The 27,277-nt window shown below is 41.1% G+C and overlaps 3 protein-coding genes across 5 annotated transcripts; 1 reads left to right on the top strand and 2 right to left on the bottom strand.

Moving 5' to 3' along the window:
- The first annotated feature begins 602 nt into the window (after positions 1–602).
- Positions 603–11,480, top strand: me3 (malic enzyme 3, NADP(+)-dependent, mitochondrial). Its single transcript, XM_015045492.1, has 15 exons — positions 603–739; positions 1,138–1,367; positions 5,368–5,501; positions 6,076–6,225; positions 6,496–6,571; positions 7,222–7,383; positions 7,511–7,614; positions 7,691–7,800; positions 8,075–8,172; positions 8,267–8,380; positions 8,462–8,567; positions 9,045–9,187; positions 9,317–9,490; positions 9,678–9,776; positions 10,686–11,480. The coding sequence occupies exons 2-15, from the start codon at positions 1,143–1,145 to the stop codon at positions 10,845–10,847; spliced, it is 1,857 nt and encodes a 618-aa protein (XP_014900978.1). The 5' UTR covers positions 603–739; positions 1,138–1,142; the 3' UTR covers positions 10,848–11,480.
- A 1,597-nt stretch (positions 11,481–13,077) lies between these two features.
- On the bottom strand, positions 13,078–20,432 carry nxpe3 (neurexophilin and PC-esterase domain family, member 3). 2 transcript variants are annotated; one of them, XM_015045493.1, is made up of 6 exons: positions 20,303–20,432; positions 19,008–19,188; positions 16,073–16,854; positions 15,645–15,712; positions 15,343–15,567; positions 13,078–15,254 (listed from the first exon to the last, which is right to left on the bottom strand). In XM_015045493.1, exons 2-6 carry the CDS (start codon positions 19,098–19,100, stop codon positions 14,692–14,694), a joined length of 1,731 nt encoding a protein of 576 aa, XP_014900979.1. In that variant the 5' UTR covers positions 19,101–19,188; positions 20,303–20,432; the 3' UTR covers positions 13,078–14,691. The 2 variants fall into 2 exon arrangements, with proteins under 2 accessions (XP_014900979.1, XP_014900980.1); XM_015045494.1 differs by having other exon boundaries at positions 15,343–15,564.
- A 763-nt stretch (positions 20,433–21,195) lies between these two features.
- Positions 21,196–27,072, bottom strand: cep97 (centrosomal protein 97). 2 transcript variants are annotated; one of them, XM_015045490.1, is made up of 11 exons: positions 26,871–27,067; positions 26,233–26,375; positions 25,770–25,928; positions 25,571–25,672; positions 25,345–25,458; positions 24,648–24,814; positions 24,387–24,551; positions 24,113–24,291; positions 23,033–23,684; positions 22,810–22,885; positions 21,196–22,189 (listed from the first exon to the last, which is right to left on the bottom strand). In XM_015045490.1, the coding sequence occupies exons 1-11, from the start codon at positions 26,905–26,907 to the stop codon at positions 21,707–21,709; spliced, it is 2,277 nt and encodes a 758-aa protein (XP_014900976.1). In that variant the 5' UTR covers positions 26,908–27,067; the 3' UTR covers positions 21,196–21,706. The 2 variants fall into 2 exon arrangements, with proteins under 2 accessions (XP_014900976.1, XP_014900977.1); XM_015045491.1 differs by having other exon boundaries at positions 21,718–22,235; positions 26,871–27,072.
- Positions 27,073–27,277: the final 205 nt, after the last annotated feature.

Below are 27,277 nucleotides of genomic sequence, written 5' to 3'. Positions count from 1 at the left end.
AAATTAAGATTAATCTCAGACATTTTCTAGAAAAGAAATGGGAAGAAAAAAAAAAAAGGTAACTTTGTTTTAAATATCTGCCTGGAGTTTGTTATGGATTTTTCCACTTAAAGACACTTTTCAATGTCAGTCTTAAACAAAATGTGGGAATTAAAAAAAAAAAAAAAAAAAAAGGAAGCGGAAACAGGAAAATCCTCAGTTTTGTAGATTGGCCAAAACACCTCAGTATTTTTTATTTATTTATTTACTTTTTTCACTAAAGTGAGAGTTTAAATTTATTTGGTAGTTCCAGTGGTAGAGTCCGCTATACTTATAAACAGTGCGATAAAATTAACTTGTATTTAGTTACACTCGGTAGCATACTTCAGGCTGCAAGTTTACAGAAGATGGATGGCGAGAAGGCGCCTAAAGCCCGTCGCTGTCGTGAGATTAGACAAGAGCGCCAGTGAAAGTTGGCGCAGATGCTGAAGATGGAGCTCATGTTCACCGAGCAGCCGTTCTGGGGGCGGGGCTTCTGTCCTCGCAGAGCCGGTCTCTCATTGGCTGATGCGCGGCTCGGAGAGGCGGGCTAACCTGGACACGGAAGTGAAGCCGCCCAATGTCAGGAGGTCCTGGATCAGCTGTAGAACCTCCTTCCTCCGGTTAAACAGCAGCCTGTTCTATCGGTGGCGGTAGGGCCAGAGGAGCTCTTCCTATGATCAATTAGGCCTTGTGCTTATCATATTCCCGCAGTTTTCAGGTGAGGTCCACTGACTAACAGCTCTGAGTTTGCTGGTTCTAGCTGGTTCATCTGCATAGAAAACCGTGCTTGTTGGAGAGCTGCATGTGCTAACCGCAGCTAGCTTCTTTTATAAAAGAGTTTAACCATTCGGCTACTAGTTTAATCTTTATTATATAGTGGGATTCTGTCCAGAGAAACACTGCGTAGTGCAGAGGACTGTGACTCCTGTTTTCTGTATAAATGACTCAGCTTGAAGCTAATGGTTTAACGCTTGAAGCCGGTTGTTTACGGAGAAGCTGAACTTGTATCAGTCACGGTATGTTTGGCATCCCGGGGTTGTATGTCCTCCGGCCGTAATGTAATGTCTCATGTTCCTCTGAGTTGTTTTTTTGTATTCTCGTTCTCGGTGTCCACAGGCAGCATGAACTCCCTTCCAGGAAAAGCCGCTTTGTCTCTGTGCAGACGCGCAGCTGCGGGCGGGATGAGGGTGCTGGTCGCCCCTCCGGGTCGCCCCACTGTGGGAGCGCTGGCCGACAGGGCCGCTCTCCAGGCTGTCCGGGTCTGCCACTCTGGGACCAACCAGAAGGGCAGCGTGTACACCAAGAAGCGGGGCTACGACATCACCAGGAACCCCTACCTGAACAAGGTGGGTTTGTTTATCTGTTTACTTTATATGGCATATATAACCCAGGGTTTCCCCCAGTGTATAATAAGCCTGGCGGGCCACCAGGCTTTACATGTGCTCCCACTAGGCTAAGCATTGCTTATTGTTTTTAAAGTCTTTTTCTTCCAATCTTTTTTACAACACATAATTATCAAGTGATGTTTTCAAATTTCCTGTCAACTTTAAACATTTTTTAACTCAAAGATGACGAGGCTCAGGATGAATGACTGCCCTGGCGCCCAACCACCAGGCTTAGCAAGTTTTCTGGGGGAAACCCTCTATTCTAACATTTTAAAGTATTTTAGTGGGACTTTGTGCAGTAGATCAACACACAGTAGTGCATAAGTTGGAGGAAATCATAGTTTATAACTCATACTTTTGTGTGCAGTCCCTTCTATATTCGACAGCCATTTTTAGTGAACACCAAGAAGCACACAAGACAGATCAGGTAATAGTTAAGTTATGAACCCCCACCTAAGAGGTCTTTGGTAACTCTAGAGAAGCAGATGCGATCAAAAAACGCTTTGGGTCCACATACAAAACCTTTTGTGTAGCAGAAGCTTCAGACACACAATCCCCAGGGTGAAAATTGGCGGTGGTTGCATTATCTTGTGGGCTTACTTTTCAACACCAGGGAAGAAGGTCAAAATTCATAAAGAAGTAGAAGCAACACTTTAGTGGAGGCTCACCTTCCACCCAGAAGTACCATGATCCTAAATATACAATCACAGCTACAATAGAATGGTTTAGACTGCACCATAATCATCATGACCTAGTCAAAGTCCAGACCTAAACGCTTTGCGTATCTCCTTCCACTTTATAATTATGTGCTACGTTGACTTCATGCTAAATTCTGCGAACCATCTTTCTGATTGTTGCATGTGGATATGCGAAAGGTTCAAAGTGTTTGAATACATTTGCAAGACAATGTAAATCTGGGAAAATATAACAGGCCGATAAGGATTTAATGTTTTCCCATTAGAAGAGGGAGGCTGTTAATTGGCTTATAAACTCTTCTTTTCTGCATATTACTCCTAGATAATTACATGTTTTCTTCATCTTAGTCATGATTAATGAACCTACTTTGTATCTTTAACTATCATTAATACATAATGCATGCAACTTTAGAAAAGTAGATAATGTTGTGTAGAAATTGCATGTCTAAGTAGGTTGAGCTTTGTTTTAACAAATAGTTGCATTGTGGCCTTAAATATAGCCCTTTATTGCTACTTTTATGATTATGGTTTGATAAAGTCAAGTTGTGATTTGGAAACTTGACAATGAACAAGACCAGTTGTAAATACAGCGGGTGTAGAATAGAAATGATGCCAGGTTCCCAGTGCAGAATAGGGTGTCGAATGGTTTTTTTTTTTAAAGTTGAAGTTGTGAGGAAAATGTAAATGGATGCTTCAGAAACTCAGCTCTCACTTCATTAGGTTAAATGTTTGCACAGCCAACATAACGTCCTGCATAGAACGTGCTGTGATGTTGGCACATATGTAAACACAGTAAAAGGCCAGAACGCTTGGCTTCATGAGTCATGTTAGCATTCAGCACTTTTTACAGTCTAATTATTTAACAGTCGGCACAGAACAAGCATCTTACTCCTATTCCTCCTCTGTTCTGTTTGAATGAAAATAATCAACATTTCATCAAAGTAGCTTGTCTGTGGTATTCCTGGATCTTTCTTTCCCCCACCAATCATGGTGGCATTAGTTTGTTCATGCTTTGTGTCTGACTTGTTCCGGCCCATGAAGACACCAGGATTCCTGCAGAGGCTCAAGATGAGTTTATTGCTTAGATTGTAGATGTTCAGAGGTCACTCTCAGTTCTGTCTTCTTTCCATGCTGACTCAGCAGGCACATCCTCACTCACAGGTTCATTTAAGTGCAGTCAGGAAATGGAGTTGCACTTTGACAAAAAAAAAAAAAAAAAAGAGAAGAGATTTTCCCCCTGTGCCGTGCAAAGTGGTGAGACTCCAAGTGGAGCTCCACTTCAGTGAGCTACTTCCTGCAAACAAGATTCCAGTAATTTCAAACATTGTCCAGGTATTTCCTCATTGTCTTCACTTTTCAGTCTGTAAAGCTTTATTACAGTTTGTAGCTTTACAGCAGCTGGGATGAGGTGTGGCTCCTGGTTAATTTAACATCAAACACATTTTTTTCTTTTGTATTTTTTTCTTCTTCTTTCTCCATGTGTTACATTAACATGAAAGAAAGTGTTTGGCTAAAAAAAGTTTGTCTTTTTAGTCTGATTCTTCTAAATAACATCCAGTGCAACCGGTTATCTCCAGAATTAATTTGTAAATAGTTTCCACAAAACAGCTAACAGTATTTCTGTCTTATCTCTGTTTCCATCACTCTGTGAATTTTTAGCATTTTGGGGAATGTCAATGTCTGGTGTGGAGCATCTGCTGCTGTGAGACTGTCCAGCTGGACAAATATTACGTTTGCATGTAAAAATGCGTAACACTGGAATAGTCACCGCTTAAAAAACACTTGGTGAGAGTTGTGAAGGTTTTCCGTCCGTGTAAGCAGTTTAATTTGAGGATTTTCCAGGGAAGCTTCCTCTCAAATAACTTTCTCTTGCTCTGCAGCTCTGGAACCAGTGTGCTATTGTCTTCTTTCTGAGACCTTGACTTGTGTGGCTGCAGCAAATCCTGTTTAGTTTGAAACATTGTAGTGCATCTGATGTTGGAATAGGTTACAAAGAAAAATTAGCATTTGTAATAAATGCACCGTAGAACAAAGTCGGAGTGGATTCTGTGTCTTCAGAAATGGGAGAGATGATGAGAGACGAGTGGAGCTTAGAGGGGGAGTGAGTGCAGGGACTCATGTCATTGGACAGAATAAATAGATTAAAGCTCACACCCCGGCTCAGATGCCCTTCAAGCAGCCTGTTTGCAGGACTTACAAGTTTTCAGAATTAAAGCTGCAAAGTTGTTGTTTTTTTGTTGTTTTTTTGTTTTAGTAAATTACCCAAACGGCTCACACATCAGTGTCAGATCTGTCCTTCCACATCAGACACATTATCTAATAAGAAGCAATGCAAATGCTTCTTATTTGCATTGCAATGCAAATAAATTGAAAGGTTTCTTTTGAAACCTTCAAAAGAAGGTTTCAATGCATTGGTCAATTGTGATTAGTAATGGCATGTGCAACAAAGGTCATTTTTATACTAACATATGCTTTTTTTTTTAAATGAAAAACCACAACCTGTCTTCCTTGTTTCTTTTATACATTGGAAAATGGCTGTACAAACATTATGTTAACCTATTTTTTTATTTCATCTGAAGTTTTTTTATGCCTAGTGTCTGTATGCTGAGTGCGTGAAATTTCTTGTTTGTGCACACGGACAAGAACAATAAAGCTTATTCCGTTAATACATGTAGCAAATAGAAATGCACTTTAAATTAATATAATGCCCTACAAGGAACTCAGGTTTCCACCCACATAGCAAAAGTCTGCATCATAGATTAATTGTCTTCTTTAAATTGCCCTCGTGTGTGTGTGTGTGTGTGTGTGTGTGTGTGTGTGTGTGTGTGTGTGTGTGTGCGCGCGTGTGTGTGTGTGTTTCCCTGTGATAGACCGGCGAACTGCCAAGGTGATCCCTGCCTCTTGTCCAATGACTGCTGGAGATTTTTTGAACTTGTAAAGTCTTTTTTCTCTTTTGTCTAAACTTTCTTCCTCACTGGAAGCCGCATACGATCACTGCTTTCAAATCCCTTCGCCTCATGTTGTTTCCTCCCGTGAGTTTCCACATGTTGCTTTCGCTGGAGTGGAAATGTGACCACAAAAGAGAGACGGTTGTTTTTATGTGAATAGGATGAGTCATAACTCCACTCTGAGGTTGATGACAGACGCATGAATCACTACGATCTATATTTGCTGCTGTCTTTATTTATTTTAAAACCTTTTTTTCTTGGTGCAGATTCTTTCCCGGGATTACAGTGTTTTATATTAATCGATGTTCCGCCCTTCAGGGAATGGCGTTCACCCTGGAGGAGCGCATGCAGCTGGGCATCCACGGCCTGATCCCGCCCTGCTTCCTCTCCCAGGATGTCCAAGTGCTGCGTGTCATGAAGAGCTACGAAACTCGCACCAACCCTCTGGACAAGTGAGTCTCCCAGCAAAGCATGGCGAAGTGCTGTTCAAGATTATCACACTGCAGATGCAGATGTTTAATCAGTTGCGCTGTCTTGCTTGTTGGGTAAAATCCTCTTTAGCGTGTTCCAGCTGTTGCACCTACGGCTTGTTTTTTTGTTTTTTAATCAAGGGATTCAAGATTTATTTATTCTGGGATTAAAGGCTCAGATTACCATTGGTTGAGAATTTGCTTTGAACATTATAAGAAAACCCCTTCCAGAGCATTGGAAAGTGTTCATATCCACAAACTTTAAGGTGTTTTATAGGGGTTCTACATGTTGGATCTGCTACAAGTATCAAACTAACTCATTTGTATTGAATCCCTCTGAGTTACCCTTGTCTCTAACTAATGCATGGGAAAAATTTATGTAAAAACCTTTTATCCTTTTCCCTCCTTGTGTTCTTTCATAAATCCCAGTAAAATGCATTAAAGTTTGAGGTTAAAATGTGGGAAAGTTCAAGGGATATTTCTTGAACTTTTTGTGTGTTAAATTTTTTTAACACACAAAAAAATTTGCCATTTGATGCTTATCTCTCCATCTCAGGTACATCCTACTGATGACTCTGCAGGACAGGAACGAGAAGCTGTTCTACCGGGTGCTGACCTCCGACATCGAGGAGTTCATGCCCATCGTGTACACTCCCACCGTCGGCCTGGCCTGTCAGCAGTACGGCCTCGCCTTCAGGAGGCCTCGGTGAGGCTGGTTCCTGCTACTGCTGCAGTGTATTCAAAAGAAATAAATGTGTGATGTTATTCTTCAGGACAGCTGTGATGATTAAACAACATTATCTTTTCTTTTTTCTACTCTTTATTTTCCATTATTTTGATGTTCTAGACAATCGATGCGTTTATGCTGTACTTTATGGTGTTTACTTGCTGTTAAACTTATCTTTTACCTTTTAAATGCTTCATGTTAGTCTGTATGACTGATTTAGTTTTATGCTGCCATCCCGTATGTTTGCAGAGGACTCTTCATCACCATCCATGACCGGGGACACATTGCCACCATGCTCAACTCCTGGCCTGAAGACAACATCAAGGTACACACCGTGCACTGGCACGCTCTACTTTAACTCCTGACCTCTTCACACACATTAACCATGTTCCTGTGTGGAACTGGCTTTGATTTTCCAGTTGTGAATAAGTATGGATAAAAGGAAATTGAGTGTGCCAAATGTTTTGATCTTCCAGACTACTTTCCTTCTTGTATCTTTTGATTGAGAAGTCTAATAAAGCAGTGGTTTTGATTTGCTACATGGACATGCTTCATCTTTGATTTGCCAACTTGATTTGTAACTTTTCACCCTTCTGGATTTTGTTCTTGTATCCAAAAATCCCAAAAGGAGACGATTTCACTGTCTGTCTGGTTTTTACAGTCAGGCTTTAAAGTGCTGATTGTAAAAACTCTAAAATGCTGAACCAAACACTAAAGCTAATATTTTTAGGAATTTTTACAATTATAATAAGGTTTGTAAAGACTCTGAATTTTGTCTTGGATGCTCCATTCTTAATTTGACAAGTCCAAGAGTTACAGATTTTTAAATGGTGTCAGCTTGAGTCCAGATGCTACTGAAGCAAATCAGTGGCCCTGCACAAGGCTGAGAAGCGGAAGCTAATTTGCTGTTGTGCTGTAAAACTACATGGACATTTTGTGATGGAAAATGTGAAGTAATGCTTGGTGTCTGTGCAGGCCATAGTGGTGACGGACGGGGAGCGTATCCTTGGACTGGGAGACCTGGGCAGCTATGGGATGGGAATTCCTGTTGGGAAGCTGGCTCTCTACACGGCGTGCGGCGGCGTTCCTCCTCAGCAGTGTCTCCCTGTGCTGCTGGACGTCGGCACCGACAACCAGGTGAGGGCGCAAGAGCGCTGGAATGGGTTTCTCTTGTTGCAGACCCGCACTTCGACCTCATTTATCGGCACGATTAACTCTAAAACCAATTCAGGAAGTCAGAAATATCCGTTGCGTTCTCGTCCAGTCGCTTCTAGACGATCCTCTGTACATCGGCCTGAAGCACAAGCGAATCAGAGGGAAGGAGTATGACGAGCTCATCGACGAGTTCATGCAGGCAGTGACGGACAAGTGAGTCCATCGGCAGATATTTACTACAATTAAATAGTAACCTTGGTGCTTGGCTGATGGTGCATTTCCTCTGCAGGTACGGGATGAACTGCCTGATCCAGTTTGAGGATTTCGCCAACAGCAACGCCTTTCGTATCCTTAACAAGTACAGGAATCGCTACTGCACCTTCAACGACGACATCCAAGGTATTTTGTTCGTCACAGGAGTCGGCGTTGCCATTGCAATCAGTTTTGTTGTCATTTGAAAAAGCAGAATTGGCACCCATTAAAGTTTTGTACATTTTTCCATTCTGCACTTCAATATACTTTTATTTCCTGTTGGTTTTATGTGATTAAACCAACACAAAGTAGTGGGAAGTGGAAGGACAATGTTTCGTCTGACTGGTTTTGTTTGATACTTCTAATAAGTAGTGAGTCACAAGCAGATATTGTTTCATAATTAAGTTCATTTCCTCTGCAGGCACGGCCTCCGTAGCCGTCGCTGGAATATTTGCTGCTCTGAAGATCACAAAGGACAAATTGTTGGATCACACCTTTGTTTTCCAGGGAGCAGGCGAGGCGAGTCGAGCTAAACGATGATCAATTTTAAAAATGGCATTAAAGGGAGACTTTGTTACAGAATGAACTGTTGTTGTTGTTCTTGTCTGACCAGGCTGCTATGGGCATCGCCCACCTACTTATGATGGCCATGGCTAAAGAAGGAGTGTCTAGAGAAGATGCTGCCAAGAAGATTTGGATGGTTGATTCAAAGGGTCTTATTGTGAAGGTAACATGTCTAACCACGTGCTCCTTTACGCAAATCGCCATGAGGTTTGAAAACAAACAATGAAAGGTGTTGTTCCTACAGGGAAGAGGCAATCTGAACCACGAGAAGGCTGAGTTTGCTCACGAACACCCACACCTGAAGACTCTGGAGGAGGTGGTGGAAACCATCAAACCCACCGCCATTATTGGTGAGATAACCGGAAGTGCTGGTAAAATCAAACGCATTGTTTCACCAGCGTGTAACCCACATTTGTTTTGTTCCTAACCAGTTGTGGAAACTCAGTGAAAATCTGTGAAAGGTGACTCTTTTTTTCACGTAGCGTTTCTTCTCAACGTAGCGGCAAAACGCTTACTCGCTGCTTTCTCTTTAATCTGAACCGTCGAAAACCCAGACCATGTACTCGATGGTTTGAAATTCGCAAACTGCATGTAAATTGAACTGTCCAATATTTCTAACATCTCATCAAAGTTTCAACGTTTATCGGCTTTAAAACTGAGAATAAATACATAGTACAAAAGTAATTCATCTGACAAAATAATCAAATATAATTGTTAGCTTTGATTTTTAACAGATGTTGCCAACCAAGATGCAGAATCCTAGAACTGGAGAGTTCCTGCATTCATCGTTATCGTTGTCAGAAAACTGACCGGTGTTTGTGCTGAAGGTGTGGCTGCGATCGGAGGAGCGTTCACCGAGAAGATCATCAAAGACATGGCGTCGTTCAACGACAGGCCCATCATCTTTGCTCTGAGCAATCCCACCAGCAAGGCTGAGTGTACTGCAGAGCAGTGCTACAAACTCACAGAGGTAATGCATTTCCACACAGATATTGCAGTTGATGTGGTTCAGGGCCATGCACAAATATTTATTACTGTTTTTGTTGTTTTTTTTTTTAAGTGCTGTCATGTTTTCTCCCCTCACTCTGTCTGTGATCAGGGCAGAGGCATCTTTGCCAGCGGGAGTCCATTTGACAAAGTGACCCTGGCAGACGGACGCACATTCTTCCCCGGTCAGGGAAACAACGCCTATGTGTTCCCAGGAGTCGCCCTGGGAGTCATAGCCTGTGGAGTGCGCCACATATCTGAAGACATTTTCCTCACCACTGCAGAGGTCCGTTCCTCGCTGAAAGAAAAGACGTACTAACTAGAAGCTAAGCAGCTTCTGCTGCGTCTCTTTATGCTTCATCAAACCCAGAATCTCTCCGTTTTCATTTTCAACTCTGACCCTCTGATTGAACCTTCAAGTAAAAACCTCACATCTGATCATCATCCATGCTGTGCCTGTTTGTCTCTGTCAGGCGATAGCCGACATGGTAACAGAAGAGAACCTGGCCGAAGGAAGACTCTATCCACCTCTAAGCACCATCAGAGAAGTGTCCTTCAAGATCGCAGTAAAGGTGAGAGATTTAATATTAAACAATATTTAGATTACCTATTTTCTCACGCAGCTTCCTGAAAGGTTTACAAATTAGTTTGACTATATTATTATCCAGATTAGCAGGTTATTAAAAATAATGTTTGTAATTAAATTTTCTCTTCACGATATGTTCCTCCAGCCAGTCCCAACTATCTCTCTCCTGTATGTTTTCCTATCCCAAAGACAAAGCAGATCTAACATTAAAGCGACAAAGTACAAATGGATGTTAAATAAGGATCAATATATCCTTGATCCTTATTAGTTTTAATAAAAAATGTTATAGAAAATAAAATTTCCAATTTAAAAAGTATTTTTTTATTCCTTCTGATAGAATACTGTAATTTTCTCTGAAACTAAATTTGGTTTGACTTTAGTTTTTGTTAGCTATAAGCACAAAATGTCAAAATAAATGGAAATAAGTGATTTTTGGCTGAATTTCTATGAGCTACAATTTACAATGAAAACACTAAAATAAACTTTTCAGTATTTCAGCACTAATTATTGGGGTAATGAGATGTAAGAAGACCTGCAATTTGTGTGGAATATAATCACCACTAGTTTTTTTGTGTCATTTTATTCAGGGATAGGGGAGGGGAGTTCCCCCAACAAGCATTCCTAAAATCTAATTTATTATGTAAATTACACTCAATTATAGAAAAAAGAAGAAAAAAAGAACTTATTTCTCTTTATTTGTTAGTGCCTCGTCCTAATCATTTAAATAATAAACTACAATTTTTGGATGACCAAAGTGAAGGAAACGTCTGCAGTGATTACTAGGACCAGCAGAGGGAGCTGGAGATCAGACCAGGAGATGTCACAAAACGTCTCTAGCTGGTTGATCAAATCAAAATGACAGATCTCAACGTCCTGCCCTTTCTTCTTGTTTCAGGTTGTCAACTACGCATACAAGAACAGCATAGCTTCGGTTTACCCCGAGCCCAAGGACAAGGAGGCGTTTGTGCTGTCGCAGATCTACAGTCCTGACTACGACTCCTTCACTCTGGATACTTACAGCTGGCCGCAGGAGGCCATAAATGTCCAGGACGTGTAATCATCTTCATTCTCTGACATCTGCATACCGCTGTGGTGTTGCCTACAATTTCACTCCCTTTTCATTTTTTTGTTTTTAGCTGAATTTTTTTTTGTATACTTTTCAGTAAGCATTGGACCCATAGATACCAAACAAAGAGTCGTCTGAGAATCAAGAATTTATTATTTTGGTAGTATATTATTTATTTGACCCGTTCGTAAATGAAGATTATATTCTGTTATTATAATCAATCAATCAATCAATCAATCAATCTTTTCACTTGTTTCTTTCAACTAAGATGCTGCAGTCAGTAGTTACTGTGCACCATTGTGTCACAGTACCTTGCAGTGCTTTGGTGTCTGATCACAAGACAACAGAGGATTCATTGTGATGCTGTGTCTGAACTTCAGTCAGAAAATCCCCGTCAGTCTCAGTGTGGCTGACTGTGACCTCAGGAGGGTCGCTGCTCCATCGTTTGATCGTTCTTTCTGTAACACACTCTGCTCCATTTGTTTTTGTACTGGTTTTTACTTTTGTTTTCTACTCAGTGTGTTCTCTTTTAGCTTTCCATTGCTGTCAGAATGTTATTTTTCACGAAGGACACTTTAATTGTTTAACTGTAATTGTCCCCATCATGATGTTTTTGTATGACTCTGGTGTTTGCCTTCAGTTCTGTACAAGTGTATTGATTTGTTTTTCTGCCAAAGCAATTTAAGCTCTACATGTTTTACTATGAGAAATGATGCTGTGCAGGCTTTAGCACTTAGAGATATGCTTGAAGTTTTTGAAAAAGTATCATGCACGTTTTTAAATAAAAGTCTGTGGTGATTTTTTTTTGTGTGTACGAGTTTGATATATCATTGAAAAGTGTTTGTTCTGTAGTTTGTTGCACAAACCTGCACCAAAAGCTGCAAGGGACCAGGTGTTGATTAATACAACAACAACAAAAAAACATTTATGTTATGTTTCGAGCTTGTCTTGTAAAAGCTGTTTGCATAATTGCGTTTTGCTCCGGTGGGGTTGCCCATTCTTTCTTTTGCTGCTTGCCAAAGAACCAGTCTTGCATTAAATCTTTTCAGGTTTATTACCAACAATCTGTCCCAAAAACAATTTGTTTTCATTTGAAGTTCCTTAACTCTTTGAAGAATACCAATAGCAGCAGGTTATATTGGTACATTTTGCAAAAAACGAGAAAATAATCACGTAGTAAAAGTAAAATATAAAATTCTTTATTTCAAAAATGATAAGCAACTCTAAGGGGAAAGTAACAGTCTTGGTAAACTTATATGTAAAAAATCAGATTTGCACGAAACATTATTTAAAGGTCTTAGGATAAAACATTATGTTGATGCTCAAATAACTTGATTTCCTAAGAGGAAGTAAGAAATAAAATCAGACTTGTGTAGAGCTTTCCAGGTCTCTCAAAGATGCTTAACAATGAGATCAGTCATTTCCATTCATGCATACTGATGGTAAGCTACTAGATCGTAGCCACTGCTGTCCTGCAGCGGCCTGACAGAAGCGAGGCTGCTATGTTGGGCCGTCTGCCCTTCCGATCACTAACCGGTGGGTGTAGTGACTTGCCCAAGGACAAAACGACAGAATCAGACATCGAACTGGTGACCAAGTGATTGAGGGCCAACTCCAGCTGCCGTCGCTACCATAACGTTGGTCAGTAAACATCTTTTCCTGACTCTAAAACACCTGCTTGTTTCATCTTACAGTAAATAATGTGATCCTGCCTGCACTCCATGTCTAAGAGTTTTAAAAGTAAGTAGATAAAAAGCTACTTGCTGTCCAGTACTCATTGTAACTCATCATTACGAGCAATTATCAAGGATTTATCCCGTTAAACAATTAATTAGCTTCTTCAATGGGATAAAAGAAGCCATTAGCTAAGTAAGGACTCATGCTAAACGCTAATGGCCTCTAGAACGGTGTTTCTCAACCCTGGTCCTCACCGCCCCCCTGTCCTGCATGTTTTAGGTATTTCCCTTCTGCCACACACCTGAATTGTATCTCTGGGTGATTAACAGGCTTCTGCAGTATTTGATGGTCATGCAGTCATTTGAATCAGCTGCTCTGGAATAGAGGCTCATCTAAAACATGCAGAGCAGGGGGGCGGTGAGGACCAGGGTTGAGAAACACTGATTTAGAAGCTTAAATATCATTTAATCTTTGATTAAAGTGGAAGCCTGTCTGCTTGTTAAATATGAGTATTAAATGTGAGTGGAAAAATTGAACTCATTTAGTTAATTATGTTGCATTTGACAAAATGTGAAAATGTTTTTATTGATGAAGATTGCAAAATCTACAGCATAAGCCTGCTTAAGAGCAAACAGAGTAAGCTTTGTTTCCATTTCTTTGACCATCTTGGGCTGATTTTGGTTTAATACTCTAGACGGTCTTCATGTCCCCCAAATGGCTAAATAATTAGCAGAATGAGTTTAAAACTAGGTCCGACTCTCGTAATGTGTCAGCCACTCCAAGCATTCTGCATGCCGAGGTCTGCATCTTCATCGGTGCAGACAAAGTGTCGGCATAGGTTAGCAAGAGATTAAGTAACATTATTGGGTCTTTGCAGGTAGATTTGGCTTGTATGTATCTAGTGGCACACGTGGTATTTTTGATATCTGTAAGAGGTGAGATGCCACAAAATTAAAAATCTCCCAAATCCCCAAAAAATAGAGTAGCCTTGGTTATTCCATGTACTAAATTACAAGATAAGTAAAAGTTTCTATTTAAAAGTGCATGTATTCTCGTTATATTTTTTAAATACTGATAGCTCACAGAGTTTCACATTTTTTTAAATAAAATATCCTAGATAATTATATTCCAACACGAGCCAGCAATGGTTATTTCTCACTTAAATCAATATTCAATGATGAAACTAACTGTAACACATTCTAACATCCTCTTGAGGCAAATTTTTGATCAGAAATCTGTAAAAAAAATTTGATTCACTTTACATTTTCTCATACTGAGGAGTGAAACGCTATTAAAGTAAACATAGTGAGAGTTAATATGCTTGTAAACATGTTACACTAAACAAAAGCTTGTTTTATAATATTTTTCAACCTACTGAAAAATGCAATGATTTGTAAGGCTCAGTTCCTTCAGACAAACAATTTCCCTGTGAAAAACAGGAGGAACACATGGAGTCTAAAGGTGGATATAATTGATCGCCACCACAGAATAAACATCTACATTGCTGTGAGAAAGTATTTGCTTGTCTTGCAGATTTCTTCTGATTCTCTTTGTTTGTCACACCTAAATGCTAAAAATAATATCAGTCAAAAAAAAACTCAGTGAATGCCTAGAGGAAAAACATCTATCCAAAGCTGCTGCTGACATCTATCAGCGGTGAAAAGAGTTCCTAAGCACTTGGGAGGAGTAGCCAAATATAAAAGGAAAAACAAAACCATTTGAGGCACTGTCTAGTGACATAATTAGTCACAAGGAGCTCTTGTGACTAATTATGTAAAAGGCAAAAATAGAAAAATTCTCAGGCAAAACAAAATGTCTGCTAACCAAAAAGAAGACGAAAGCCTCTCTTACATTGGCCCCAAAAGATGTTTTCACTGCCTCAGCATGTTGTGAGTAAAGAGGCGTGAAGACACCGGGTATACTCGACATGCACACACACGTTCACTTTGGTGCCACCAATGGAGAAGAAATGATTCTGCCAGAGTCTTTGGCATTTCTGGAATAATGCAAAACACAGTAAATATAAAACCATTCGCTAAAATTTGGGAGGGTGGCTCTGAGAAGCAGAACAGAAGAAAAGCTGTTCAGATCCATACAGTTGACAGACGGATTCCCGTTCCCTTCGACAAACGGATATCTTCACCAGACGTCGCAGCTTCTACTTTGTCCTTGACTTTGTCACTGGGCAGACGTAAGACAGAAGCATGTCTATCATGTTCTGCACGATGGCCTGAGGAGGATGAAGGGCGTGAGGGAGGTGATGAGCCAAACTCATTTCCCAGGCGTCCACCATGAGAACATCCATGCCTCTGAACATGGCCTTAAGCACCGTGTCCAGCTGCAGGGAGTACCAGTCGCTGTTGTACAGGCTCACCTCCGCATCCAGGGCTTGGAGGTTGGCCGACCGGATCACCACCAGCGTCTCCGGTGCCCGGCCCAGCAACCTCAACAGCGCCCGCCGAATGTGCCGGAGGCGCCGGATGTACACCTCCACGGGGAAGGTGCTGAAGTGGGCCCAGATGCTGAGGACCACCACGGTGTTGGGGCCTCCGGAGAGGCCGTCCAGTTCATTAAAAACGTAACGCAGCTCGCTGGACAGGACGGTGGAAAAGCGGATGGGCGGGCCATGGCAGCGGTACTTTAACAGAATGTTATGGGTTGTGTCCACGGCCATGAAGGGCCCCACATTTTTGGGACTGTGTAGATTTATCTCCTTCAACTCTGGGAATAAATGAAAGCTGCTTTAGGAGCAACAGGGGATGTGTGAAAGTAAATAAATAAAACAAGGTGAAAACAAACAACGACTCACCTGGGACCAAAGTAATGAGGTACTCGAACCACTGTCGAACGGTCGAGTCTCCGTACATGTTGATCACCTTGTTCCTCAAACACTGAGTGATTACCGCCGATTCGTTGAAGTGACGCATGACGGTCCCTCCTAACGGCCTCCATGAGTCTTTGAAATAATATCCAGAAGGCTTAGGCTTAACCGGCTCTGTTCTTTCAGAGCTGTTTTCCTTCTCAACATCATCTGCTGCAAAGGGAGAAAAAAAAATTAATCCACAAAATACACAGACACTGAAATGCTGGACAAAGAAGTATAAACTTTACCTTCAGGTGGCAGCACATTGATTCTGTCTTTTCCTGAGGCGTGTATTTGAACTTTGATGTTTACACCACTGGGAAAATGACAGCGAAATATTATTTAAAGCAAATTAGAGTGAAAGTCAAGTGACAACAAATGTTAATCTTTTAGTAAACAAGTTTGTAGAAAACAGTCCTCGAGCTAAAGTTACTAAAGTGCTTGCTGTTTACAAATGCAGATTACAGTATTGATAGAGTGTACATCATACTAAATGATTGGGTTGATTGGTAGCGGATGTATGGATGGATGGATGGATGGATGGATGGATGAACGGATTGAGTTCGTTCTCATCCTTTACACATATATTCCTGACATGGAAAACACTTGATTCCCAGAATTGCCCAGACTGTGGAGGAACCCAGTATGATTTGTTTACCCATAAAACACGACAGACCTCTGGAAGAGCAGAGCCTCCTTGTTGGTCAGGAGGTGTTTTAAATATCCCCCTTTGGCATGGTTGATTCTGGTGTCACAGCCGAGTATCTTGGGTTTGTAGCAGTACCAGGGTTCGCCCGTGTAGAGGTCTGTATAGTTGCACAGAGAATGCTGGTCGGAGGGTAAGCACATGTTGCACACTGTCGTTTCTGACAAGAAGCCCAAGCGGAACAGGCTCTTGAAGAAAACCCGATCGGGCCGATGCTCCCTCAAGTGTTTCAGCACAGCGACCGCCTCGCTGGAGTGCACAAGCGTTATCTCGACCTGGGCGGACCCCACCCAGAGCAGCGGGAACAGAACAGAATAAATTCCATTCCTGTGGTCTACCACCGTCCCAGCTACACCCGCTCCGAGCTCTGGAGAATGCAGCCTGGCAAGGAGAAAGTCCCCGCCATAATGCTTAGGGCGACCCTGATAGTCGTGCATTTGGACCAGAGCCTCCAGCTGGTCCCCGATGCGCCACTCTCTTCTTTCCTTATGGGGAAGGATGGTGAAGAGACTGTGGACAGGGTCGCTTGTCTGGCGTAGGCTGGGTGGAGCAAAGCGAGCTGGAGGGCCAGGCCACTCTATTGAATCCAGCAAGTAGTGCTCTTCAAGTTTATCCTCAGGAAACGGTTTCTGGCCCAGATGGGCACAGAAGGTGAGGTTCTGATTGTACGTTGGGAGGTTCACTGACATGAGAGATGAGTGGATCCTGGTCTGAAACTGGTAAAAGGCTGAGATTGCGTGGCAGTTCCAACTCTAAAAAAGAAGAAGACAGTTGAGTGTTACACACAGCCAGCTGCCCTGTAGACTTGTATTATTTGCTGAAATCAATATTGACTTTTGCCAATTGCAATTTCTCTGCAGAAATGATAATATTGTAAAAGGTAAGACCAGTTTTTCTGCAACAAGGGTTCGTTAGCCAATTGCAGATTATTTGTTCATTCCTTGATCTGAACTGATTATGATCAATTGAAAAGTCTTGAGGTGAGCTGGGCCGTTCCAGCTGACCCACCGATCGTCCACCTCAGAAGGTAATTATAACCTCGTAACCGCTAACAATTGCCTAGCTAGTATGGGTAAGATGGGGTTGTGTCATGGAGTATAAAGCAAAGGCGGCAGCAGCTGTTCTGCGGAGTACATGCCATCAGATCTGAGAAATATGATTATTGACAAGCAAGCTGAGGATAATGAGCAACAACTTGACTTGTATTTAAAGCACTGAGTACATTTGGAGAGCCTTGTGAGACTCAGGGCTGGGAAAATACCCAGCAGATTAAGGCTGAGTTAAGAGTCAGAGCTACACCCCTTTAATTTTGCCATGCCAACATGATGTGTTGGAGGAGTACTGCTGACTCAGCAAGCCAGCGGCAATTCAGTGCTGTAACCGGCTGTTGTTACAGCTTGTCGTTGTTCTCATATCTGTTTGTTAAACCGATAAATATAAATTAGTAACTCAGTTATGGTAATGTAGAAGTGTGCAGGAAGTCCATGCTAATGTGGGGAAAGTTGGCCATCTATCGCCGAGGGGTTAAATGTTATTTGTTGTGTTGGAGTTCAATCATTTCTGTCTCTGTGCACCACCCAGGTTCGTCAACCAGTTTCAGGATCTGACCAGAAATAATGAGATTTGGTTAGATATAAAAAACAGGCTTCAATGCCAAAAAAATCATCACTGGTGAATGTAACTCCGACCAGAGTAACATTCACCGTCCAGCGTTGGGGCCACACCAAGTAAGGCAAAGATTGTAGCAAGTTTAGCTTTTCATTTTTCTCTGCAATCTGTTCCCTCCCTAAAGGGTAGTCTAATCAGGTTCAGTCTGTTTACGTATGACTCCGGCAGTCACGCATTAGCATGGTTATGTAAGCTGCGGTGTGTGCGTGTAAACAGACTGAAGAGGATAAAAGAGCGATAGAGGAAAACACAGAATCCATAACAGTTGGTTTGAGTAATCTGGCAGCTTTGAGCCGTTACTCCGGTGATATTGGGACTTTCAGAAAAGTTAACTGTTTGTGTGCTAGGAGAAGTGAGCTTTGGTGGAGTAATTTGTTATTACAGCAAAACTTATTAGTAATTTGTTATTTGAGCAAAGTCGAAAAATATTTATCAGCATTCAGATTCTGTGCACCACAACTCTGGAACAAACTTCCGGAAAACTGGAAAACAGCCGAAACGCTGAGTTCCTTTAAATCCAGACTAAAACCTCACCTGTTTGGAGTTGCTTTTGTACCGTAATTAATGAAACACTAACCAAAACATATTCTTTAGGCTGTTGCTTTTCATCCGTAAATGACAATTACTTAGCAATGCTGGATATTTATTGGGTAATTGCAGTTGACATTTTGTCTGGGTATCACTAAAGTCAATGCAAGTTCCTCCCCAAACCCACAGCAATACTTTTGAAAACCTTTGGTACAAGATATATTTCACAAAAAATAAATAAATTATTTTAACAGTTACACAAAATCCCATCTTCATTCTGTAGATTAGTATATCTGCACAGACGAGGCAGTTTAAAAACAAAAAAAGTACTCCCCAAACTAACTCACAACACTGCAGAGTGTCTCAGACTTTTCAAAGGTCTGGATAAAAGGTGAGGCTTTTTAGAGAGGAGGAACAGAAAATTAAAGTCAAATCTGAACTAAAAGGGAAACTTTCAGTTCCCATTACAAATGTATCCAAAACTTTGTCAATGTTCCTCTAATGTCGAAAAAAACCACAAATTCACGATTGCAGTGTTTCCATTAAATAGGAAACACAATTAAAGTCAAACTGCATAAATATAAGGTCAATGGAAATGCAATTAACTAGGTCTTTTCAGTTCGGTATGATACAGAAAACATACTGCCGCTTTAAAATGGGATGTGGGTTTTAGTTACAAAACCCACATGTGGCCCCCTTCCTGTCTTACCTCCAGAGTGTGGATGTTGCGCAGCAGGAAGATGAATCCTGACAACGACAGAAAGAGGAAAAGCAAGGCATACTTGGATGGATTTCGGCACATGGTGTCTCCTTTTTGTCTCTCATGACCAGGGCCTGCTCTTCTTCCGCACGTCACCACAGCAATGATGGCATGATTTTACTCATTAGCTCTGTGAAACGTACACGGAGAGGGAGAGCAGAAAATATCAGATGGAGCAGAGCCATTATCAGTCCAGACTATGGAAACATTAATTTGTAGGATTATTATTTCTGGACTGGACACGTTACTCCCACTCAATTTACAAGTGAATTATTTATGATGTAATCACAATCTCACAGCGATCATTTAAAATAAAAATAAGAAAAAAAAATCCAACCTTTTAACCAGGCTGACAGAGAAAGATCAAATCAAGAAGAAAATATTTAAATATTTTTGAAAGTTGATCAGATTGTCTGTGAACTTTCAACGCATGAATCCTTTTCTTCCTGACATACAGGTAACAAAGAACAACATTTCTCCCATGTAAAAATTTTTTAATGGCATTTATCTTTGTAAATTTGGAAGTGGCTAAGAAAATAGCTACTCATCAAAACATCCCATTATAGTCAAAGTTAGGCAATTCTATTTTCCAGATAGCCAAGTAATTCTTTTTTGAATTCGTTTTTATCTACAATTCTTAAAGATGAAACACATAGTGTAATTTACATCCAGGATAGAAAGTTTTGTGAGAAGGGGTACAAGAATTGTCTTGTTTTTTTTTTTTTGTTGTTTTTTTTTAATGCCGCATCATCTTAGGTCCAGTCCTGGATAAAGCCATAACAAAGGACCAAGCTGAACTCCAGCTGCTAACAGCTGCTAACATATCGCCCTGCTGTTCTGACGTACAGCAGGGCGATATGATTTGAATACAGTTCTTAAAAACGTAGCATTTATGTATTTCACCCCCCAAAAAAATCTTTGCAGACATCAGCAAAGCAATGAGCAAAACAAAATAACAAAAAAAAAAGACAAAAAAAAACAAAAAAAACAAACAACCAGCTCAATGGTGTAGACTGAGCGACAGTTTTGTTTTTAAATGATCTTAGCGGAAGAAAGATGACTGTGCAATGTCGGGGCAGACCGAGAGCTTCACATACGGAAAACCCGGGCAAATAACATTTAATAAATAAAAACAAGCCTATATATGAAGATTTATAATAGGCAAGACAAGAAAGATGCACCCTAGAACCGAAATCGTTATTTTATGCGGAGGGCGTTCAGCCGTGTAATGATATCTTACTTACATGTTAGAACGACATCGAACCGACGGGGAAATAAAGAATTAAGGCCAGGAGACCAGAGAGAGAAACAAATCCGAACATGAGGCAGAATCACCGTTAACTGTGCCGAAGATGGCTGCTGGGCTTAACTGCGCCCCTTGGTGGTCAGGGTTTGACATGTTTATTTGCTCATTTAGAATGCAGTTTTTAATTTTTTTTTTTTTTAGTATAAAAGCTACGTGTGCTCATCACCATAGGAGGGTCCACAGCGAAGCCAGACCTTCAGAGGTTGCCAAACTTTCCAGCTTCTGACCCACAAAATAAAAATGGAAGAGGGTCGTGACTCAAATTCTTGGCTGAGTATACTAGCATTGAGCAGTGCAATGTTAACATAACAAACACTACAGCAAGTATATTCATGAATATATTATTTTCCATTTTTAATTCATGTTTTTATCATTTGACAAAATTTCTAAAATGCATATGCATTCTCACTTTGATATTTAAATTAATTTCTGACCTTAAGACCCCAGAATGACATATTCATGACCCCAAATAGGATTCCATCCTTACCTTTAGGAGCTACTTCTGTACTCCACTGCAGTTTTTATTTAAATGAAGCTCCAAAGATGCCGCGTTTTAAGAATAGGGAGATAATGACTGTCTGTAGGTACAAAGTTGCAAAACAATCACGAGAATTCACGTCTTGAGCTAAAAATCAACAAATGAACCAGGCAGAACTGTTCCAAGATTGTTTGTGGTCTGAAGGCTTGTGAACTGACTGTGGAAGTGCAAGTCCGGTTTGGAGGCGAATACAAATTAATTGGTTTCCGAGCAAAGGGGCCGAGCATAAGGAAACTTTTGTCTTCAAAATGAGAACGACGCGAGAGTCATTCAAGTCGGGCAGAAGTCTGCTGATCTTGTGTGCCAGTAATGCATATCTACGTGTTTATTTACATTTTTGAAGATAGCACAACAGCTAAAACTTATCAGACCAAAACCTGACAAAATCTACATTGGTAAACAGATCAAAAATACAAAAAAAAAATAATAATAAAATAAATAAATAAAAAATACAACATATACATTGTGTAACTGTCAAAAAAAAAAACTGTCAGCCTCTAATCATGTTTGCAGTAGTTACTGATGAACTTTGTACACGTTAACTGCTATAAATTCTGTTGCTACATTCAACCAACATCTTTTCATGGCACTAAATGTCCAGTAGTAAACACAACAGATGGTACAAAACAGCTTAAGTTACATTCAGTGCAAGGTGGAGTTTCAAGCTTCTTCTGAGAGTTAAAATTGAGCTTCATTTGTAATCAAGAAGTATGCAGTTTATAGACCTAATCAAGGTCTTATTAAGGAACTAAATGTCTTAGTCCCACGCAGAATAATTACTAACACACATTCTGGGTAAGGATCTCAGGCCAGCTCTGGACTGCTTTGTTCTGCCTTCTGCATGGGGGTGTTGTTGGTGGAAGCTGTCCTGCTTGGGGAGGTCTGTGGCGTTTCTGTTTTATCGCTGTTCGCCTCTTCGGCCTCCTCCTCCCTCTGCTGTACAGAGGACAGGTATTCGTCCAACAGGCTGCAGTCTGCGCTGTCCGCACCGTCGCCCACGCCGGCGAAGCCGCTCCGAACCGAGCTCAGCGCTCGAACCGTCTTCAGAGAGTCGGCTGTGCCGCTGCTCAGAAAGCTGTCCTCCTGCGCCGCCTGCTGCTCGTTGGTCGTCTGGAATCCAGAGTCTGGGAAGGAGACGTCTGCGATGGGAGGGTTGGTGGCGCTTGAGGCGGCAGGAGGGACTGCGTGGCAAAGCCCGGGAGAATAGATCGGAGCTGGAGGAGCTGGCTGTGCAACGGCTGCAAGCTTGTTCTCCACCGACTGTTTCCACTGCTGCATGGACTGAAGCTACGTGAAGAACACGGAACAAGTGGAAAAATATCAGGCTGCGTCTCTGAAAAAACATCACACTACTGATCGCAAACACAACTTCAAGAACTTTAGTACCCATGAAAATGGTTCCCAAAAGGATACAGCTGTTCCTGTGAAAAAGTAACTACAAAAACATTTTTCAAAGTTTGTCACATTACAAACTTCAGTGGATTTCATTGGGATTAATGTTATCAACACAGACTAGTGCAAGACGGTGAAGTGAAGAAAATGACAGAAAGGAAACATTTTTTGAAGGCCTCAGATCAGAAAGATCAAGAAACACAACCAACGTAGCATGATGTGCTATGCAGAGATAGGTTATAAATAATGTACCAAACTTTTAACAGTTAACTGAACGATGTTCTTACAGTAACATGGGCATCAAACTAAAATGACAGACGAGAAAATGAGTCAGAAACAGCAAAGAATGAACTTGGTCAAATCGATCTGTATTCTGCTAGTGTTTCAGCAGAACACTTTGTCCATTTTGCACAGATAACAAATATAAAGGAAGAAGTTTTTTGGTTTGAGTCGACCATTTACATGCCAATGCGCAAAATTGGTTTTTATAAATCATAAATACAATAATTATTAACCTCTTTCCATAGAAACTTCACTGCCTCCTCCTGAACCAGCCTTTGGAGCCTCTCCTCCTCATACTGCTTCTCCATCCTGCCGACACAACAGATTCAACCTTTACGTCTTGTTTCTGACATGTGCTAAAACACAACCAAAAGTAAAACGTATCAGATTTTTTTTTCTTCCTCTTACTGAAATCTGTTAACGCTGTTATATAAGCACTGTTGATAAGAAACTTACGTTTCCAGCTTATCAGACAGGAAGAGGATGTGTTCTTGCATTCGGCGCAGACGGATTTCGCTGCGCACCTCTTTGGCTGCGGGATGAAAACATCGAACGTAGTGTCCTCGCCACCAGGACTGGATTCTAACCGCCGCCTCGTTCGCCTGCAGCAGATTTAATTTATCGCCAGACGTGCTCACTTGTGCCGGCTTTCCAGCATCTTTACTTTCTGCTTTCCCAAAGTCAAAGGGCATCTCTGTGGGATCTTTGGGTATGGCAACTCTTGCCTTGGATGCAGCTGTTGTCGTGGCAACAGACGTGATATTCCCTCCACCTGTTTTCCTCTGGTTCTTCTCCGTCGGAGACGACTCATTGATCTTGTTAGGGTTGGGATTTCTGGATTGCGACGGTCGCTTTGGAGCCAGAGAATCGGGCTCAAATGTCTCCGTCTCATCTTCGCTGTCGGTGTGGGCCGTTTGTGGGTCCAGGTCAGACGTGAAGGGGAGGAAAGTGGACTCAGAGGAAAGCAAGCTGCTGTTGATCTTGTCCTCGTCAGCTTGCACATCTTCCAAAAAAATTTGCTCCCCTGTAATCCTTGGGCTGCGAACGACTGGCAGCGACGCATGAGATGCATCACAACTTACCCACGTGTTAAACTGCACGACTGGCTCTGTAGGAAAGCAGAAGGGGAAAATAAAGGTTTCTGAAGGTTCCACCAACTCAAATTTAAGACTTTTTAAGACGTACAAAAGAAATGCAGGGGACAAAAACTGAAACATTTTTGGGGTTTGCTCTTAGCAGCAGGTTTGTGCTTCTCACGTAACATAAGCCAGCTGCTAATGAGCCATGTGCTAACTGCTAATGACTTGTTTGCTTGCTAGCAACTATTAGCAGCTTGTTACTGGAAGCTTTAACCAACCTAAGTAAAAGGCAAAACTCCAACTTTTGCCTCATAGAACATCTACAGATTAAATAGTCCCACCACAACAAAATTTAAGACCTTTGATTAAGGCCAACATACATGTTCTATAATGAATTTAAGATATTTTAAGGCCTTGATTTTAGATTCATGAACAATTGATAAAGCAGTCTTCTCACCTTTCTCCTGGACAGACGGAGCAGCAGCTAGAGCAGGTGTGGGGATGTTTTTCATCACTTCGTCTCCGCTCTGTGAAGCTGCATGTGAAGGGCTGTGGCTTTCAATGTCTAGCTGAGTTGGACGAGGAGGACTGGGACAGTCTCCGCGTGTCTCCTCCAACAGCTGCCGTTGGTGGAATCTGACACAAAATGAGTGAATTCGAGGTAATTATACGTTATAAAAGCGGGTGGGAATAACCATTTCATGCTTGCGTTAGGCAACACAACATAATACCTCTGTTTACTGAGGATCTTCTCCAGTTTGGCATCTTCTGCCGTCTCCAGGGCAGGTGATGCTGTCAGAGGGCAAACAGTGGCCAGGTACTGAACCAGCTGAACATGCTGCCCAGGTCGATATGAGCGACCTTTCCCCTGACTGTAGAGCCACTCTGCTTTGAGACTGTTGTCATCAGCAGATAAAGAAAAAACAAACTAGATTCAAATGTTTTGACAAAGCGTCACAAGTAAACTGTAGCAGTGTGGCAAACGGGCTCACCCTTCTTTTTGCGTCACGATGTAGCCATCCAGGACCTTCAGGTTTAGGCACCAACTCATGATGTACGGTCGATAATCGAAACCCGGCAACGAGGGAGTCGCCATGACGCAGGGGTTGCACATGATGGACAGCTGCTCCAGTTCATGAAGAGGGGCCAGGTATGACACCTGAACAACAACACTCAATACTGTCACTGATAAACGATATTTGTGTGTTTCAGTTAGGCCAGTTGCAATAAATGATAAATCAATTAATCATATAATAATTTAAAATAAGCTCATAATTTATATTTACATATTTTATCATTTTTCTCCCCATTTCTAATCAAAAACTGGATGACAGAAGTTTTCTGTGTGGTTCATTGGTCTCAACTAGCTCCTTAAAAAAAAAAAAAAAAAAAAAAAAAGTTTCTTCACAGAAACTTCATACTTTATTTAATTTGGGACATTTTTTTTAATGTCTACGAGTTCCATTGTCAAATACTCATTAGAATTTCAAGTGTATTGATCTTTGAGGATGTTTTTCTCACATTTTTATGTCACTATCATTATGTTTGAAAATGGTCTCAAAACAACAATATCATGACTTATCACAATAACGTCTGAGACAATTTATCATTCAGCTAAATGTGTTATTGTAGCAAGTCATATTTCAGTTAGGGTCCTAGTCATGACAGAATGAAATGGTAAATAATTACTTCATTAAGATCCCTTATCTCATTTTCTGCCAGGGAGAGAATGGATAAATGGGCAGGAAGATGAGCAGGAACAGTGCGGAGCGTTGTAATGCTGTTTCCATGGAGCAGCAGCGTCTGCAAAAGTGGACAGAAAATAGATCACATTCACAAAAAAACACCCTCCAACACAAGAATCATTAAAGTGTTTCTTAGTGGATTTTTTGTTTAAGTAAACATTAAGACTTACCTTTAATGCCTCTAGTTTAGTCAGATCCCCTATGGCAGATATGTTATTATCAGAAAGATCCAAGTGCTGGAGACACACACAGCTGTTCAGTTGCTCAATGACCTTTGATGGATAGAGGAGACTGTTGAAGATTTATCATCTGACACATTAGATAAATATACAACCATATTAATTACAACATAGTGAAATATTTCCGTACCTTAATGTTGTTTCCTGACAGGTTGAGCCATGTCAGATGGGACAGATCTCGCAGCCCTTCAATGTAGCCAATACTGTTATTGGGAAGATTGAGGACTCTCAGCTCTCTGAGTTGGGAGACCCCCATCATTCTCACCAATCGGTTATTGGCTACAGACAGCTGATTAGTAGAAAATAATGAGTTCAAATTAGACATCAAAACAGAGATCAAAGCAAATGTTTAGAGGGTATGAAACCCACGAGTTCTACACATTTTTCTAGTCAGAGTGGCATACTTTCCTTTTATTTAGCTAATTTTAAGGTTAAGTACAAAACTTCATTATGAACGCACGGTACAGCAAATATTTTCAATGGATGGAGGGATATTTTAGACAGCGGGATAGGGGACAAATTGGAAAATACTCCATCAAGTTTTATTCTTGAGAGTCCTGCTTGTGAGTGTTGTGTGTCTTTCCCAACACTACCTGCTGAAGGCTTGGGCAACATTCCAGGTGATCCAGCTTCATGATGTTGTTACGGTCCAAGATGAGGGTGTGGGTGTCCTCGGAGCATGTGAAACTGGGTTCCAGCTTCTGCATACTGCGAGCTGAAAGATCAACCACAGGAACTAGGGTGGAGAGGGGGGGGGGGAATTAAGGATGAGGACAGAGCAGTCAGAAAAGCCACACACAAATATTTCATTACTTTATATGACTGCAGCAGACACAAGGCTTTCATTTTAAAACAAAAGCAACGAGTTTGACTGACAAATGTATTGAGACTTAAATGTTTAAAAGCTTATCTGAGCTTAACAGTCGATGCAATTCCATCAAGAGGACAAAACAAGGGCAGAAAGAAAATACCATCCTAACAAATATTTCTCCTACAACACGTACAAGATACCTATACATAATATGCATTGATTTGATTCCGAAATAAGCAAAACAAAACATGAAACGTGTAAACTTCTTGTCTAATTTAGAGTAACTGACTCTGGGTGTTTCTATGTACTGATAACGTTAGGTTGCTAACGGGTGTCATCTGATGCGCCCAACGCGGCGTCTTCTATTAAACCCCCCAATTTATCTGTTTCTCTACGAAAAACTACAATTCATCCACTTACCAGCATTTGTATCACACTTTACGTCTGATACACCCATCCTATCGGCTCAGGACAAGGCTAAGCTTTAGCTAACAGCTACAGTGGGAAAGACAAGAAGCATCTTTAGGCTGCCAAACTGGGGCACGGAGGGCTTTATGGGAAACGTAGTTCTACGTGTCTTTCTCTTTCATAAGGGTGCTTTACAATACACCCCCGATAGGACTACAGCTCATTGATTGTCCGCGGTTGTACGCTCGTCCCGCCAACTACATTTTGATTAAAAAAATAAAGAAAAGATATTAATAACAATGCTGAAAGAAACTACTTAGTATTTTTAAGAATAATTTTATATTTGTTTTATTTATATTTTCGTTAATAAAAAAAAATACCTGCTTTTTCAGCAACGGTCGTTATGACGTCAAATTGTA

This window comes from Poecilia latipinna, unplaced genomic scaffold (genome assembly GCF_001443285.1).
Source record: "Poecilia latipinna isolate Pla-1442-1.1 unplaced genomic scaffold, P_latipinna-1.0 Scaffold730, whole genome shotgun sequence".
Taxonomy (NCBI): domain Eukaryota; kingdom Metazoa; phylum Chordata; class Actinopteri; order Cyprinodontiformes; family Poeciliidae; genus Poecilia; species Poecilia latipinna.
Note: the sequence above shows the minus strand (reverse complement) of the source record. Positions and strands in the feature narration are given on the sequence as shown.